The following is a 17,930-nucleotide window of genomic DNA, read 5'->3' on the forward strand; positions in this document are numbered from 1 at the left end:
CAGTGTCTGCCTTCCCAAGCAAAGAAGGTGCTTTTAAATACCACAGCATCATCTCCAGAGGCCCAGAAACCTCCCTTACCTCTTTCTTGACCTCCTCCTCATCCTCCAGAGTGAGTGCAGCCAGCTGCTTAGCTCTCTGCTCCATCAGGTTCACATATCTGATGGGGTTGGATAAGGCCTCAATCACATCTAGGAACAAGGCAAACACTTCAGTCCCAAAGCCCTGGAGTTGTGGCCCTGGCACTCGGGGTTTAAGGAGAAGGCAGAACTGTGTTTTTCCCTGAAGATGCTCTTTGCCTGGCATTTAAAGCCAGCCCTGTTCAGAGCCAATGCCAAAGCCAGTTCTCTCCCTGGAGCATGGCACCCTGCCCAGGGAACAATGACATCCTCATGTCCTGCATGCAAAGTTTCACTTGTGCTCCAGTGCCAGGTGCCTGGGCTGTCTCCTCCTTTGGAGCCTGCTGAAAGTGAGAGCTGGCCCTAACCCTAAGCTTCAGGCAAGGTGCTGTAAATCAAATCAGGCCATCTCCTGGGAGTGAGGATCCAATGCAGATCTCTGCTCACAGGACTGTCACCCCAGCCTGGCAAGCCCTCCACACCCCATGCACTTTGTGTTTCAATTAAAAAAATATTAAATAATATAAAATGATATTAAATAATATAAAATGATATTAAATAATATAAAATTACATTCCCTTCTATTCCTCAGCAGAGAACTGCCTGTATAATCCAGAGTTACCTGCATAAGTGTCAGGGACGTAGTCTTTGACCTCGATGTACACAAAGAGGGCTGGCAGTGTCAGGGGCTGGTTCCTCTCATTCCTCAAGCAGATGTAGTGATAGCCTGCAAGGTAAGGAACAACCAGTTCACAGCAGAAAGCCCTCCACAGGCACTTCCAATGTATATTCCTCTTGTATTTGGTATTTAGAGAGTGGCAGCTCCAGGGACTGCTGGGAGGGGAAGGTTCACCTGAGGGTTTCAGGGATAACTGTGCAGACTGCTGGAAAGGCATGAGGCACTGCAGCTCAAAATTATACCAGCTGTTCATTCTTACATATGTGATTGATGCTAAAAATGGTAATTTATTTAAGGTTTTCATGCATTCTGGTTTAGTACCTCTGTCTGGATTTTTTTAGTTTAGTACATCAAATTTAATTTCAAAAGTGACCCTGGTGGTACTCGGCAACTGAACAGCCAAAGTAAACTGAGATGTAACAGCCCATCCAACACACAGCATCTGATTAAAAAATATACAATGTGGCATGATGGCCACAGGGCGTTTGTGTGTGTAAATCCTGTTGTGTGACCATCCTCAGGAATACATCTGTAGCAAGAGGAATTCCAGGCTGTTTTGAAAGCTGGCAGCCCAGCCTTTGATCACGGAGTGCCAGGCCCAGCTTGGGAGCCGCCCCTGTGAGAGGTGTCAGGACGCAAGGATGCGTTCACCTGGGCAACCCTCACCTGGCTCATGTAAGCCACTCTGTCCAAGCAAAGGCCAAATCCCTGCTCTGGGAACAGTGACAAGGCTGTGCATTTGTGTGACAGCATGATACAACTTTCAGCAGCATCTCAGAAGGGAGAGAAATGAAATATTACAAAGGGTTCTCAGTTCTCTCAGCCTCCTCCGGGTTTTCAGCAGGACACAGACTGAGCCCGACAGGCTGCTCTCCATCCCATGCTGCAAACTGAGCATTGCTGGGGCCAAAGCACAGAGAAAGGGCCTGGGGGAACAGCTCTGCTAGGATTCCACTTGCCAGAAGAGGGAAATCCTTCCCATGCCCCTTCTCCTCTCCAGTCACCCACGTCCCTTCCTCTGGCACTCTGCAGCTCCATCCATTCGGCCAGCAGAAAATGCAGCTGGCACAACAGCTGGACTGACAAGCTAAGTTTGCTCCTGAAAAAGGTGTGGAGATGATTGCTCAGGAGTAGTTTGGCCAGCTGTCAGATGTGGGGGCATGTGAGTTTTGTGTTGATAAGGCACAGGATAGATAAGGATGCTGTTCCTTTAGCAGGAGTAAAGCTGGGAGCACGCTCACGGCCCATATGCTGCCCTAATTCAGTTTCCTCCCCTGGCTGGAGAATCTGGCTCTGGATCTGAGCACTTCCCTTGCTCAAGCTGCCAGTGTCACTGCCTCTTTCTGAAACAGCATCTCCAACAAGTCCCTGGCCTGGAAAACGTGGCCAGAGTTGTCACACAAGGTAATTTTCGTTGAACTGGCCACTCATTATAGTAGAAATAATGTGATGTAGAAGAGGCCAATAATGATCTTTTTCTTTTAACTTTCAGCAATGAGGATGAAAGTAATTTTGGATTGGTTTAAAGGTATTGCAGAGATATAACAGCTGGCACACAGGTCAGTCTCTCATGTGTGCAGAAATTACATTGAGGGGAGGAGGTTTGGCTTTCATTCCCAGCCACATCCCATGCTCACAAAGATGACATCAAAATTGGCTCTTGCTGCTCTCTCTTCTCTTAAAAGTGTGCAATTACACTTTTTAGCACAAACCTGTTGCAATTGCCCTCTTCAGCATAAACCTGTGAGCATGAAATTGGGGTACTGGAGAGAAGGAAGTGCCAACTATGCCTCCAATGCTTTAATTCCATTGCTTTTCCTGGACAGTCCAAAATTTCAATTTCTGCTGAAATATGGGATTTTTGTTTTTCAAGTCCTCATTTGCAATGAGCTGCTGAGTGGCTGCTGATCAGGAGCAGCTGGGATTGTGCCTGGCTGTCTCTTTTCAGCACACAGTGTCTGTCAGGATGGGGAGAAGCTTTTACCTGGTCGGATTGCTGAGACTGGCAGGATCCGGTGGCCAATGAATTTCCCTCCTTCCTCATACACTGCCAGCCTTAAACAGGCCAGGGAAGGCAAAACCACCTGCAAGGCAATATTATTACTGCATTGTTAAATTTCACTCTGAATGATGCAGCTCCTTCCACAGGCTGCACAGAATACATGCTAAAATTTATCTGGTCGTTGGAAGGAAAAAACCAACAAACAAACAAAAACAATGAAAAAAGCTTCTCTGATTTATTTTCAACTTCTAAAAATAGTAGTCTCTGAGCACAGGGCAGTCAGGCACGATCCTTAACTAAATACAGAAATAAGTACACTAATTAGAAGTTCATTACAGAAGAAAAATGCCAGTGATGTTTCCAAACCTAAGCTCTGGCAGGCTGCCACAGGAAAGCCATTGAGAAGGCCAAATTATTCAGGGAAAAGAGCACTGCTGCAAGTACCAAGTGTCTGAACACCCTTGTGAGAGAAACCCAGAAGAAACTGTTTTACAGGCACCTGGACTGGGGATATGCTCAACCAAGGTGCTCAGAGGTTCTGTTCAAATACTGGCTGCAGGCATATTGCAAAGTGCAATAAAACACCCACACTGCAGGAATATTGCAAAGTTCAAATACTGGCTGCAGGCATATTGCAAAGTGCAATAAAACACCCACGCTGCAGGAATATTGCAAAGTTCAAATACTGGCTGCAGGCATATTGCAAAGTGCAATAAAACACCCACGCTGCAGGAATATTGCAAAGTTCAAATACTGGCTGCAGGCATATTGCAAAGTGCAATAAAGCATCCCCACTGCAGGTACATTGCAAAGTTCAAATACTGGCTGCAGGCATATTGCAAAGTGCAATAAAACATCCACACTGCAGGTACATTGCAAAGTTCAAATACTGGCTGCAGGAATATTGAAAGTGCAATAAAACTCCCACACTGCAGGTACATTGCAAAGTTCAAATACTGGCTGCAGGAATATTGAAAGTGCAATAAAGCATCCCCACTGCAGGTACATTGCAAAGTTCAAATACTGGCTGCAGGCATATTGCAAAGTGCAATAAAACATCCACACTGCAGGTACATTGCAAAGTTCAAATACTGGCTGCAGGAATATTGAAAGTGCAATAAAACTCCCACACTTGCAGGTACATTGCAAAGTTCAAATACGGCTGCAGGCATATTGCAAAGTGCAATAAAACACCCACACTGCAGGTACATTGCAAAGTTCAAATACTGGCTGCAGGCATATTGAAAGTGCAATAAAGCATCCCCACTGCAGGAATATTGCAAAGTTCAAATACGGCTGCAGGCATATTGAAAGTGCAATAAAGCATCCCCACTGCAGGTACATTGCAAAGTTCAAATACGGCTGCAGGCATATTGCAAAGTGCAATAAAACACCCACACTGCAGGTACATTGCAAAGTTCAAATACTGGCTGCAGGAATATTGAAAGTGCAATAAAACTCCCACACTTGCAGGTACATTGCAAAGTTCAAATACTGGCTGCAGGCATATTGAAAGTGCAATAAAACACCCACACTGCAGGTACATTGCAAAGTTCAAATACTGGCTGCAGGCATATTGCAAAGTGCAATAAAGCATCCCCACTGCAGGTACATTGCAAAGTTCAAATACTGGCTGCAGGCATATTGCAAAGTGCAATAAAGCATCCCCACTGCAGGTACATTGCAAAGTTCAAATACTGGCTGCAGGCATATTGCAAAGTGCAATAAATCTCCCACACTTGCAGGTACATTGCAAAGTTCAAATACTGGCTGCAGGCATATTGAAAGTGCAATAAAACACCCACACTTGCAGGTACATTGCAAAGTTCAAATACTGGCTGCAGGCATATTGCAAAGTGCAATAAAACACCCACACTGCAGGTACATTGCAAAGTTCAAATACTGGCTGCAGGCATATTGCAAAGTGCAATAAAGCATCCCCACTGCAGGTACATTGCAAAGTTCAAATACTGGCTGCAGGCATATTGCAAAGTGCAATAAAACACCCACACTTGCAGGTACATTGCAAAGTTCAAATACTGGCTGCAGGCATATTGCAAAGTGCAATAAATCTCCCACACTTGCAGGTACATTGCAAAGTTCAAATACTGGCTGCAGGCATATTGCAAAGTGCAATAAAGCATCCCCACTGCAGGAATATTGCAAAGTTCAAATACGGCTGCAGGCATATTGCAAAGTGCAATAAAGCATCCCCACTGCAGGTACATTGCAAAGTTCAAATACTGGCTGCAGGCATATTGAAAGTGCAATAAAACACCCACACTGCATGGTGCCCAGTGTGCTCTGCCCACAGTTCCCTTTGGGAAGCAAGGGTCACACCGACCTTCTTGAACACTATGGCTTCCTCCTCCCACACTGGGTTCACTGCATTGCCTTGAGAGGTCTTGGTCTTCAGAGCTTTCCTCCTGGTGTCCACAGGCAGGCCAAACATGTCCACCTCCACATAGGTACCCACTTTTTTATCAGAAAGGAACTGGCCTGAAATGATCTAAAGCCAAAGGAGCATTGTCACCGATGGCAGTGGTGGGTGAGGAAACGAGTGGCTGCAGAGCTCTCATTAATGATCAGTAGTGGCATTTAAAATAGAACCAAAATAACACTAAGCCCACAATAAACAGAAAAAAACCCCAATATTTGACTGCAGACACAGAAAAACAGCTTGTGAGGCGTGGTTCCTGTGACCCTGAGGTTCTGAATTCCCCTATGAGCAATAATGTGGCTGAGACCAGGCTGCTGCCCTTCCCTCAGCAGGAACACTCATTTGGATCTCCTCCTCCATCTGTATGCCCAGCTCCTGACAACTCTTAAGTTCTATCTAGTCTCAACAACAGGTTCAAACAATGCTTAAAAATCAGAGGCTTAAACGGCAGAGAAACTATATATATGCTTTTAGCTGTGAGGGAGAAAACAATCTTAAAAGTTTGTGTTCTAATAAAGGCTCAGGAAGTTTATGGTTTTATAGCTGGAGATATAAAAGTGAATTCCCCAAGTGAATTTGTCCCCCTGCCACAGCCAATGCAATCTATCCCCTTGAACACTTATGCAGGTAATTCTCCACCTGCAGACTCCTGGCAGTCCCTGAACTTCATCAGAGGCCCTCAAAAAGGAACAGGGAAAACCAAGTTGGCAATGAATTGCAGCTGACATTTATGGTTCCACAGTTCCGCTGGAGAACTTTCAGAAAGGCAGAAAAATTTATTGATGCTGAGCATGTAGTGCTCTAGCTATTGCAGTCCAGCCTCCCAGTTCACACCAGCATGTTTTAAATCCAGCCCTTTGTTTCTAAAACACAGCCAAACTGCTCCTAAATCCATACACCTCCCAGTTCTGTGATTCTGGGATTACTTCTATGGCAAAGAGTACATACAATAAAAATATATTGATTCCTCCTACAATGCAAAATGAGAGGCAGAGTTTAAAAATTAAATGTTGCTCCATTAAATTAAATTTATTTTATTGGCATAGTATAGTCATTTTTGAGGCCCCTGCACCACAGAAATAGAAATATATCCTTGCTCTGGCATTGCCATGAGACCACTTCCACAGCTGCATCCATACCTTGACAGACAGAGTGTTGGCCACTATTCCATCCACTATTCCCTCAGTAAATGGATCAAAGTGCTTGTCTGGCCTTCTCATGAATTCTGGCTTTAACCTGTAGCCACTTTTGCCATTGTACTCGTACATTCCCATGTTTATTTGCATAGACAAATCTGGATGTGGAAAATATTGGAAAGAGTTATTTTATGGAAAATAAATAATAAAAATAAATAAATAAAATAATACATAAATTAAAAAATAATAAATTCAGTTAAAAAAAAGCAGTAAAATTTTAAAAATTACTGTAATTCCTGTCTGCAACAGAAACAGTAAAAGCCTGGGTTAAACACTTTAATTAGCAGCTCTATAGTACATTTTAATCCCTAGGTAATTTTTGACAAATACAACCTTTCCTACCTATGAATCAGCAAGTGCATGGGAAAAGTGGACACGTTCAGCTCCCCAAAGGCAGAGCACAGCAGGATTTGACTCACCCACAGTTTGGAAGTTGAGGGCCACCATCTGGCAGCCAGCATTCCAGAAGACTTGGGGCATGTAGTTGGAAGAGTCCACTCGGGTTCCCTTGGGGTAAATCCTGCTCAGCTGCATCTTGTTGTACCTGAGCAGGGAGGGGTTAAGGTGCACCACACCTGACAAGGATCACCTGGCACACAGGTGAGAAGGGCAGCTGCAGGGCTGAATTAAACACAGGTGATTCTTTACTGGCTCCTCACTGGATTTCTGCAAGCATCATGCTTCCAGGTGTCCATGGTTTTGCAGGAGATATGACAAATATGGGGCAGTTAAAGGTGCTGCTGTTCCTGCATGGAGTACTCAGAACAAGCAAGGAAAGAGCACACACACAAAATTCCATTTATCTCTACATTGCTGCTTTGAGATTTCCCTGGGATTACATTTCCAGAGGCCAGCTGCTTGTAAACAGTGAATCTCGCTCTGGAGCAGGGAGAGGTGCTCAGTTAAAAAGTGGTTTTCTGCAATGACGTTAGAGTTGGCCTCCACATGGACAGAAATGACAAGTGTACACATCTTCTGGCTGAGTCTCCAAACCTCTGAGATGAGGATGTGCTGCAGGCAATCCCTGGAAGGAGCTCTCCATTCATCTCCTTTGAGGCACTGCTTTATCTGTTTATCTCTTTTACTTCATTCATTTTAACTGCAGCCATGAGGAGAGAGACTGAGAAACATCAGAAGGTCTAACCAGAATGTTCCTTAGCTTTTCTTTAGAAGTTATAAAAATCAAAATAATTGAGAAATTGTGTGCCAATAAATCAGTAGAGGCATGATGGCAAAGTGAGCATTCTCATGTGACTTTGCAAAGAAGTCATTTTGACAATTTGCTCACCACTACTCTCACCACTCCATATAGGATGATAAATTTAACAATCAGAATTAGGTCTTCAATATGTCATTTGTGCCTATTCCCTCTAGTCCTAGCCCACAGCACAAGGACTCATGCCAGTTTTTAAATTAGCTCATCAGAACTCAGGCCAATTAATTCCTTTAGAAATCTTTAGAAAGAATAAAATCTAATCTACAAATTTCATTTGGGTTCCCTATTTCCCCAGCTCCTGTCTGTGAATTCCAATAAAGCTCTGTAGCAGATCTCAGATATAGAAGGACTTAGGAAGGCACTTTGTGAAAGTCAAGGATACTCCACAAATTCCACAGGAGACTTTGTCAGCTGCTCAAGCCCTTTGGTTTCCACGAAGGAAGACATTTCAAAGCTCTTGTTGCGTTCTGCAGGTCGAGAGGGGAGAGAAAACCAGGGATAGAACAGGTTAGACACAAACTGGTGGGGTTTAGTGCCAGTCCCCTCAGCCCATTTTCAGCTCTTTTCACCCTGATCCCAAGGAACTGATGGCTGTGCTGCCGGCATGCCCTGGCTCTGCACACACCCAGGGCTCCATGTCTGGGTGCACTGGGGCGAGCAGAGATCCCATCTGTGACACACAGGGGCTGCAGCACCTGCCGTGGGCACTGCTGGGCCTCTGCCCTGTCCCTGCAGGCTCATGTGGGGCTGGAGCCACCTGCAGCTGCAGCAGCTGATGTCCCTGGCAGGTTAAAGCAGCAGAGCAGTGCAGCGGCTCTTGGCGCATCAGGGGCAAGGTCAGAGGTGTCCAAGCCACCAAACACCACTATCCATCCATCCCTGAAGGTGCCCTCCTGTGCCCCAGCAGGGATTCAGACCTAATCCCCAACTGATTTCAGGCTCCTATGATCCCTTTTATTCGGTCAAACTTTCTGAGCAGCTCCTCCTCCACACCTGAGCTGGCAGAACAAACATTAATTTGTGCATTGTTGTCACCCACCTTAGCCCGATGTGGGCACAGCCTCTCAATGCACCCAGGCACCAGGAGGCAGCAGAGCCTAAATCAAGACCCTGCTAGCTTCAGAACCTTCCCTTGTGTGCAGAGGAAAGGCTTTCTGTGAACTAACCCTTCCCACTCCATCCCAGCCAGCCCTGTGCTTGCCTGGAAGGGCCACAACTCTGAGTCAAATCCATTAACTCAGCTCTGATCTGCTCAAAAATGAGGGGACAGTGCCTGTGCTGGGGCAAGACCTCTCCAGGCTCAGCACCTTGCTGCAAGCAGCCAGAAGGGCAGAGAGAAGGGGTAGGAATGGCTGTAAGAGTGCTGCAGCAACCCAGGGACAGGCTGCCAAGCTGCAGGGCAGGGACAAAGCTGAGCAAAGGCTCAGAGAGCAGGACACAAACAGGAGGGCTCTGTCCTCCCAGGGAGCCACAAAGGAAGCAGTATATCCAAGGAAATGGTTTGGGCCACTGTGAGAGGAAATTGTGCTGCCAGCCTGGGAGCACAAACCATTCTCAGCCTGTGCTGGAGAGTCAGAGGATGAACGTGGGTTTCCAAAAGTAATTCCTGCCATTAGGAGAGCTGGGACTCACCCTCTATGGTGGTCCCTATTTCTAATCAGCAACCATCATGCCACTGCTGTTATTCACAGCTGTTATCTCCCAATGGTGAAAAACTCCCATTATTCCCTACAGGCTGCTCTCCTACCACTCCCTCTTCCTTTCTAACACACAATATCCTTCCCTTCTCCAGCTGGCTCAGCTCCATCTCAGCTTCTCATAAAGGCACTGAGATTGTTGTTATTCCAGCCACCCCCTGCTGATGGCATGGCACAGCAACACACGTGTGCTGGTTTGATCCTGTTTAGAATGTAGGTGCTAGAATTTCTGGTAGCCATAAACTCTTATTTCTAGAATTTCTGGTAGCCATAAACTCTTATCTCTAGAATTTCTGGTAGCAATAAACTCTTATTTTTCAGCCTTGTCTTTAAGTAGAGCATTTGTAGGAAACCAGAGCTGGTAGCTGTTAAAGGATTTGGTTACCAACTGTCCAGAGCTTAATCAGATCCTTAACTAAAACAAGAACAGTTATTTCCTTGTAGTATCTGAAAGGATTAAGGGACCTGCCCTTTGAAGAGAAAACTGCAGGAGAGACATTTCTCTCTCGTGATACATTACACTGTACTATCTTATCAGGAGCAAATTACTGCAGAGTGAACAAATAACTCATTGAAAACCTTCTGAAAAACGTGGGAAAATGCACTCCCAGCTCCTTGCTGCCAGAGAACAGGGAACATTTCTAGTGAGGGCAACCAGGGCACTGGTACAGATCCACTGCTGCTCAATATTGCTGTTACTAGCTTGGATGCAAGGCCACAAAATGCACTTTTAAAATGTGTGACTGACAGAAGCAGTGAGGTACTGCTGTCACCACAGAGGGCTGGATCACAAATCCAAACAAACCCTGAATAAAACATAAATTAGAAAAGTGCTGGAACCTTGGAACTATAAAACTGCACAAAAGACAAGTATGAATCTCTGTGCTTAAGAAAGTGAGGTCAAGTGAACAAAAGTAAAATGTTTGGGAAAGAGCTGGATAGATAGCAAACTGAAAAGCAATCCTTATTTAATCAGCTCATTTAATGAAGACCCAGCAGTGAGTCCAGGCCAGGACTAAGACCAGAACACTCAAGTTGTTCTTTAGGCAGCCAGCAACATTTCCCACCTAGGGACATATTCATGACACAATGACTTTTTTGGACACAAACGCCACAAATTTAATTCCTTAACAATATGAGTTCACTGAAACTCTATTATTGATCAGAGGTCACACCAGGACTTAGGAGAAAGATCTGACAGCAGCAGATCTTTACAAAAAGCAAAACTCAGAAAGGCAAAGGCATGTGAACAGTAAAAAAAACCAAAAAAACCCTACATGAGACAATTGTCTAACAGCTGCATCAACTTGTAGTGCTAGGATTCACACGGCTTCCTCTCCAGAAGGCACATCTCCTCCCCACTGTGCTCCTGTAACTCTCATTAGGGCTGGAGGGGATTATCTACACCCCAAGGGCCCTGCTGCAGGGAACCAGCACAGCTCCCTGCACGGGGCATGCCTGCTCGTGTGTGGCACTGCATAAATACCCACACACAACGAACACTGGGAACTTCCCAGTGTTTGCTATTCAGCACAGCAGACGCCACATCTTGTACAGACAACAGGGACTTAGGCACAATTGCCTGTCCTCTGCCAAGGACACCACAAATCCGGAATAAATTAAAGTGCTGTGCGCTTCCTTAACTGAAAAGCTGCAAAAGCACATTAAACCCGTCAAAACAAAGTGAGAAAGGGCAGGCAGGCAGCGGGGTTGTGCATCAAGGAAGGCAGAGATGCTGCAGTGTTTGCTGAGGATGGCACCGAGTGCATGCCAGCAGGGGGTGAGATGATGGCCCTTCCTTCACAGCACACAGGGGCAGGAAAGTGAATCTGCACCTGGGGAAAGGCAGACTCTGCTTGCCCTCAATCTTCTATAGAAGTACTAGAGGCAAAAAGAAATAGGAATATTTATGACCACCTTTCTCAAGCTGCTTCAGTCACGGACAACAAAGAACACATAACTTTCAAAACTGTTTTTGAAATGTCAGCATGTTTACTGTTGATGGAGTTGGATATTTAGACTAAAAGAGGCTTCAAAACACAAATGGATTTATCTGGCTGGATACCAAGGGAACGTTTTCTGTCTCTGTTCCTGAATCTAATTGAGAGGAAGCCAAGCACATTTCTGCACAATTCTGCCAAACGCTTGCCAGGTAATTTTAAGATGTTTCTTACTTACTTTTTGATACTTCAAACGACTCAAACTTCACAGGCTGAATGTAGTTTACCAGGTTAGACATCTCTTCAGTGGCCATGGCCTCACTTCCAGCAGTACCCTAGGGAAGAGAAGGGACAATGCTGCAGTTGGCCTGTCCATCAGAAGCCACAAATGCCAAAGCCCAGTTTTCTATCACTTGTGGCGTCTTTCACTGGCCCTGGCTAAGGAAGGCAATGCTTCATGTGGGGAATGCCACATGGGAAAGAGCAAGGTGGGCTGGAGGATGGGAATGTCCACATTAAACTGATGCTTTATTCATTGTTTTCATGTGGCTCCCAGGAAGGGACAGCATTGCCCCCACCCCAGCACAGTGCATTAGTGCTCCTGGGTAAATAATGAACCTCTCAGTTCTGATGGCAGGTTTTGCATCCAACAATGCTAAAAGGCAGCTGCCCCAAACGGATCTGCTGTGGTGCTGTTTGTTCTTCATCTTGAGAAAAGAAAAGCATAGAAAGAGCAAAGATGTGTTTCCAACCCGACCAGCAGCCAAGCTGGGGAAGCTGGTGCTGGTGCTCTGCCTGCCTTCCTCCACTGGATGGCAGCTCCAGTCCTGCTAACACACGCCAACCCCATCCCCACATCATCCCCGCCCTTACTTCATCCATCGACGACTTCTTACAGTCGTCATCGTAGTCATCGTCGTCGTCGCTCTCCATGTCTGCTTCTCCTGCAAAGGTCCAAGCAGAAGATGAGGCCTGGCAGGGACAACGAGCAGTGACAAACCCAGGGAGGGCGTGCAGCAGCCCTGCCTGGAGCAGCCTGTGCTGTGCCTGTGCTTCTTGTCCCAGCACCAAACCCAAGGGAGGGCCTCATCCATCCTGAGCATGGAGCTCAGTTCCCATTGCCCAAGCAGCAGAACTCTTGCTCTGAGCTGCCTGTGCTCGTTCCTTGGCCAGCAGCACTGAGAGGGGGGTGCAGTGTGCTCAGCGTGGGTATCTCAGAGATATTCCCGAGTTATTCCTGACTGCTCTGACACATTCCCGAGTCTGGGCCACAGCCCCAGGGTTCGGAGGTGTGAGTCCAGCCTGCAGGGTGCATGCAGGGCTCCAGGGGTGCCCCAGCCCCTCTGGGCAGCTGCAGCCTGCACGGGGTGGGGAGAGCACCGTGAGAATCCATGGGTTCTGCTGCGCTCTGTGCCAAGGGCTGCTCAGCAGAGCCCACCTGTGCTGGGCATGCAGAGCCCTGCCCCAGGGGCAGCAGTGCCAGCAGCTCCCTGCAGGGCCCGCTGGAGCAGAGCTGAGCCGTGCTGTGCCAGCTGAGGGCACTGCAGACCCAGCAATGGCAGCAGCGCCCAAGGCTCATCCTGCCCCCGAGAGCTCAGATGGCACCAAACACAGCACATCATTGCCTCACTCCAATTCTAGGGCACTCAGCAAACTTCCGTGGGCAAGGTGAGAATTATTTAATACTAATTAACAAGGGCCTCTCCTCGCCTTCAAAGTGTTTTGATTGGTTGCATCCGAAATTAAATCATTAAGGAATATCAAGTTTAGCTTTGCCTTTAGAAACTCCTCCTGTGGGCCTGGCTGTCAGAACGTGTACCTGTGCATCCTAAGGCTCTGGGAAGGAACATTTACCTATCCTGCAGTCACCCACCCACACCTGTAACAGTGACAGCTCTCCCTGACGACTTCACCCCACAAACCTTCCAGCACAACAATCTAACTACTGTGCAGCATCCCAAATTCTCCAGAGAATGGCAATTCAGTCTCAGCTCCCCCTGTCAGTCTGGGTGCCCTGAGTCAATAAAGAGGCTCCTCTTTGCCCCAGGGGCCCCTCCTGAGCCCAGGGAGCACACACGAGTGTGCCTTGCACAACCCAGGGATGACCGCCCAGCCTGCACGTCCTTCCAGGGCCACATGTGGAAATGTCAGCCTTTGATTCACCAACACACTTCTTCCTGAACGTTTCACTGAGGAGAACAGCGTGATTGCTCAACAGGCCCAGGGGATGGCTCAGGGAGCCTCAGCACAGTGCACAGAGCCGGGCAAGCTCTCCCAGGGTTTGCACTGACAATCTCTGCATGGGGAGCTCTCCACTGATTGAACCAGGCTGGCAGAAGAACACCAGAAGGGGAAGGTGGGCAGGTTCTGGCCAGCTTGCACCTCTGAGAGCAGAGGTACACGATAGCCTGTTCCTGCTGCAAGTGCCCAGGGAGGAAAGCACACACTGCATGGCTGCTTTGTTTCAAAGCATTTAACACAAACACTCCCAAGGAGATCCAATCTCGTTTTCAAGTTCTGCATCAGACAGTAAAACCAGGACAAGTAACACACAGGGGTGCCAGCACGGACTCCAAATGAGAGTGTCAGTAGGTGTGGTACACCTGCACTGCCTTGCCCCAGCAGCACAGCCCTCTCTCCCTATTCACGGCAGGCACAAAAGCCACCCTGAGGCTGTCCAAGGGACAATTAGCTGCCATACCATCATTACTGGCTGCATTTAGGTGGCACTGCAAACCCAGCTCAGCACAGGACCTCTCCAGTGCTCCCTGGCACACAAACACAGTGAAAATAGAGTACTGCTCCAAGGAAGCCAAACAAAAGCCTGTCCAGGGACAGAGGCAGCCAGAAGAGTACCAAGAAATTGGAGGATACCGCTTACAGCACAGGTACTGCCAACCCTCACAGGCAGAAGGGCACAGGAAACTCTGAGGAGAGCCTGAAGGATGTTTCCAAGGAGCTGTCCCTGCTGAGTGGGGCAGTGTGGAGGAGATAGAAAAGTGCTCCTTGGCAGAAACAACAGTGGGCAAAACAGGCTGAACCCCAGGTTCAACACAGCAATCCTGACTGGAGGATCATCAGGAGAGCTGGGAATGACAAGCCAAATCCTTGGCTTGAGGAAGCACTGTGCTGAACATTATCCATTCTCATCACCCTGACAGACTGGCAGCTCAATGAAACCAAAGGGTAGACAGTGCTTGAAATTCAGAGGGATCTGGTAATCTGCTCTCTCAGAGCCTTTCAGACAATGGCCAGGATGAATTATGGATGTGGCTCTTGCTGGTGCAGTTGTTAACTCTGCAACCTTTAGGCAGCCACCAGCATCCCAGGGGGCATTTACCTTTTGGGTTTTCCACTGTACCTCAGCACTGGCTGATTTTTAAAAAGGGAAAAATAACCTTTATTCAGTTTGATAAACCATTTTGCTTTGTAACAAAGGGCCATGGTCCCAGCTGGCATCAGCAGCAGTTACACCCACTGAGCCCAAAACCTTGTATGCAGTTTTCCATTTAGGCATCATGGAACCATGGAGCCAATTCTGCCCTCTGTCCCTGCCTTCCATGAGTCCTTCCTTGCAGCACCCACTGCTCTGACAAAACCATCATCCCATCAGTGAGAAACTAACAATCTGCTTATTTAACAGTATTTAAATCCCGCTCCATCAGCAAGCTTTAGCTCCTTTCAGTGCGGGCCTGCTTTTGGTGAAGTGCACATCCTGCACAAGTGCACTGCTCCTTCTGTGCTGTGACAGAACTTTGGAAATCTTGTTTGCTCACCTCTGTCCATTGTGCAGGACCCAGGTCTAAGAGGCTTCTTTACCAAAACTGCAATCTATCTCAGAAATTCTTCTGCTTTTTCAGCTTTGCTCTACTTTTAGAAAAAGTTTCTCCCACTGACATGTGTTGAAGTCACTTCCTACATCAGTTTCATGGGCATCCTGCAAGGCATCCTACAAAGCTCAGAATTCTTTCTTTAATTATTGCTACTATTTCACCAGCACTACACTTTCATATGGTCTTATAACACATCAAAAACGTGGGTTTACTTGAGTTTAAATCTGACCTGAAGCAGTGTAAGACACAGCGAATCTTGATATCAATTCCAGTATGAATTTCCACTTTGTTTTGCACTGCTGTGAAAAAAACTCATTTAGAATCTCCAGAAGGCCAAATCAGCACAATTTTCTCCTGGAGATCAGCAGCAATTCTGACAGGAGCTATACAACCCAATAGAGTAGCTTGAATAATATATCCAAGCTGCTAAATGTCAAGATTCTATTAAGGCTGGAGCACTGAAACACTTAACATTGGGCAATGTTAAGAATCAGGCTTCTGATTAATTGCATTGCTCCAGAAAGAAATTGGTGCTGGGTGCAGAGGAGCACAAGGCTTGCAGAGCTCCAGGGTGACACATCGCCAATATGGGGATGTGAGAAGAAGGGTGGCATGGTCACTCTTGGGCTCTCTGTGTAGAAACTCTTCACTACCACAATGTTCTTATAAAATGGGGAATATTTTTTTTTAACTGTCCACAGACAGAAAAAACTGGCACCTTACAGGAATGCTGCATGCTCATAGCTGTAAGCTGTAGCTGTAGTCTCTGGAGCTCTGAGTACTTAAAAATTCAAAGCACTCTAGAAAAATGACATTCTGGGTGTTCCTCATCACTCATCCCCAGAGTGTTCTTAAGTTCTGTCAGATTTGTCTGTCCTCAGCTACAATTGCTGTAATGATACTGCACTTCCCACAGGTACCATCCAGATAAACTCACTGCTGTTTGGCAGCCTGGATACCCCCACAGACACTCACTGAGGATGCTCTAGCTACGATCAAGCACTGAATGACAGAGAGAGGAACAATATTGACTAATTGCATTCTCAGAAAGAGGCACAAGTGCCACAGGAGAGGCAGAGGCTGACACAAGGACACAAGCCATGTGTGTTGGCAGTCACGGACGAACCAAGTGACCACTGCAAGTCTGCAGCCTCAGTTCCAGCATTTTCTAATTTGTAAGTGCTCATCTTCATAACCAGAAGCTGTTCCAGAGGTAAATACAGGCATACTAGTCACAGCTGATTTGTAAAATTACACACGCTGTTATGGGATTGAACCCTCTGCCTGGCACCATCATCAGCACCTTTACTCCCAGCCTGGGGCTGTTCCCAGCACAGCTCCTGGGGAGGCTCCTGAGGGCAGAGCTGAGGCCCCAGTGCAGCCCAGCGCCTCAGAGAGCCAAGGCTGTGCTCCCTGCCACTGTCCTCACCCTGGGCTGCTCACAGACAGGGACAGCTGGGAATGCAGGGCTCATTCCAAATGCTGCAGACCAGGCAGATGGAACACACACCTATCTTTCTCCTGCTTGGCATTTGTCAAAAGCAAATCAAGAAAATAGCATTAAGTCATCTCTGACACAGGGATGAATCTTGCTTTGAAATCCAAAGCATGCCCTTTTATCGTTCCTTAAAAGCAACAGTTGAAAACTCTTTTTTGCTGCTAATAGGATAAACAATGTTATCCACAAACGAAGCAGGATTTCTTTCTCATTAATTCAGCTTGGGGCAAACTGCCAGCAGGAAAATTTTCAGCTCAGTTAATCAGAGTTCAGAAAAAAACTACAAACAATGGGGAAAAGTTTTTAAATGGCAAATGGCAATGAACTGATACTTCAGCAGAGCTTTCAATTTACTCTGTGAGTTTTCTACTGCTGGGGCATAAATATCTGTGCTTATAAGAACACAAAATTTCAGTCTGGACAGGAGAAGAAATTCCAGCGCAGGGAACAGACACTGGGCTGGGAATTAGCATATAGAGATGTCATTATTTCTGTTTCCAGCTCTGGAAGCGAATACAATCTTACAGCACTTTAAACAGAGGTCCATGACATGCAGGACATCAGCAGGCTGAGCCTTCCTGGCCAGAGGAACAGGGATCTCATCCCTTTATCCTAAACCCTGAGGCACTGCAGACACTGTGCAGGTTCTGGGGAACAGGTTCTGTCTGAAAGGGCACCAAATAATGGCAGGCACAGCCCAGAGGCAACAAGGGCAGGAAAACATTTCCATTTGCTATTGGGCTTGGGCACACAGCAAAGGCAGCCAAGGGTGGAGGAGCTGGCAGCTGCCTGTCCTTAATAAGCAGTGCAGAAACGTTAGCACACACCAGAGAGCCTGGCTCAATCCATGAGAACCCAAAAAACAGATTCCAGGATCAAAGACACTTCAGTGTTGTTTCCTGCTGAGCAACCCCCACTGCTGCAGCACTGCAAATTGTTGGGATTGCATTTGTGCTGGAGGGAGAAGAGTGCTGTGTCCTACCTGCTCCAGGGGAGGAGGGCTCAAACATGCTGGATGTGTCACTGCAAGTGTTGGAAGCTTGCTCTGACAGCTTCTTCTTTGCACTCCCATCCGCTGACTTGTGAGACTTCTTCTTGTTCTTCACCAGGATTTTGTACATTAGGTCCATGGGGCTGGGGAGAGGAACCCCAGCCTCCAGCTTCCAGGGAGAAAGAGGAGAGATTTGTTAAAGCAGCAGAAGGAACAGGCTCGTGGCAGTTTCTTAGGGAGCACGAGGTGCAGGACACTTCTGTAATTTCTGTAAGCCCTGTTAAAATGAAATGGATTTTGCACAAGAGGCAATGTCAACAT

General features: G+C 46.9%; 1 protein-coding gene across 3 annotated transcripts in view; it reads right to left on the reverse strand.

Moving 5' to 3' along the window:
- PLCB1 (phospholipase C beta 1) overlaps positions 1–17,930 on the reverse strand; it is a 290,674-nt gene that overhangs the window by 62,109 nt on the left and 210,635 nt on the right. For all 3 annotated transcript variants that reach the window (XM_058802822.1, XM_058802823.1, XM_058802824.1), the window contains exons 14-23: positions 17,601–17,778; positions 12,161–12,231; positions 11,526–11,622; positions 8,033–8,117; positions 6,854–6,978; positions 6,378–6,532; positions 5,143–5,307; positions 2,781–2,880; positions 740–844; positions 80–189 (exon numbers count right to left, since the gene is read on the reverse strand). In XM_058802822.1, coding sequence (XP_058658805.1) covers positions 80–189; positions 740–844; positions 2,781–2,880; positions 5,143–5,307; positions 6,378–6,532; positions 6,854–6,978; positions 8,033–8,117; positions 11,526–11,622; positions 12,161–12,231; positions 17,601–17,778 — 1,191 coding nt within the window. The remainder of the gene's footprint in view (positions 1–79; positions 190–739; positions 845–2,780; positions 2,881–5,142; positions 5,308–6,377; positions 6,533–6,853; positions 6,979–8,032; positions 8,118–11,525; positions 11,623–12,160; positions 12,232–17,600; positions 17,779–17,930) is intronic.

The sequence above is a fragment of the Ammospiza caudacuta genome, chromosome 3 (genome assembly GCF_027887145.1).
Source record: "Ammospiza caudacuta isolate bAmmCau1 chromosome 3, bAmmCau1.pri, whole genome shotgun sequence".
NCBI lineage: Eukaryota > Metazoa > Chordata > Aves > Passeriformes > Passerellidae > Ammospiza > Ammospiza caudacuta.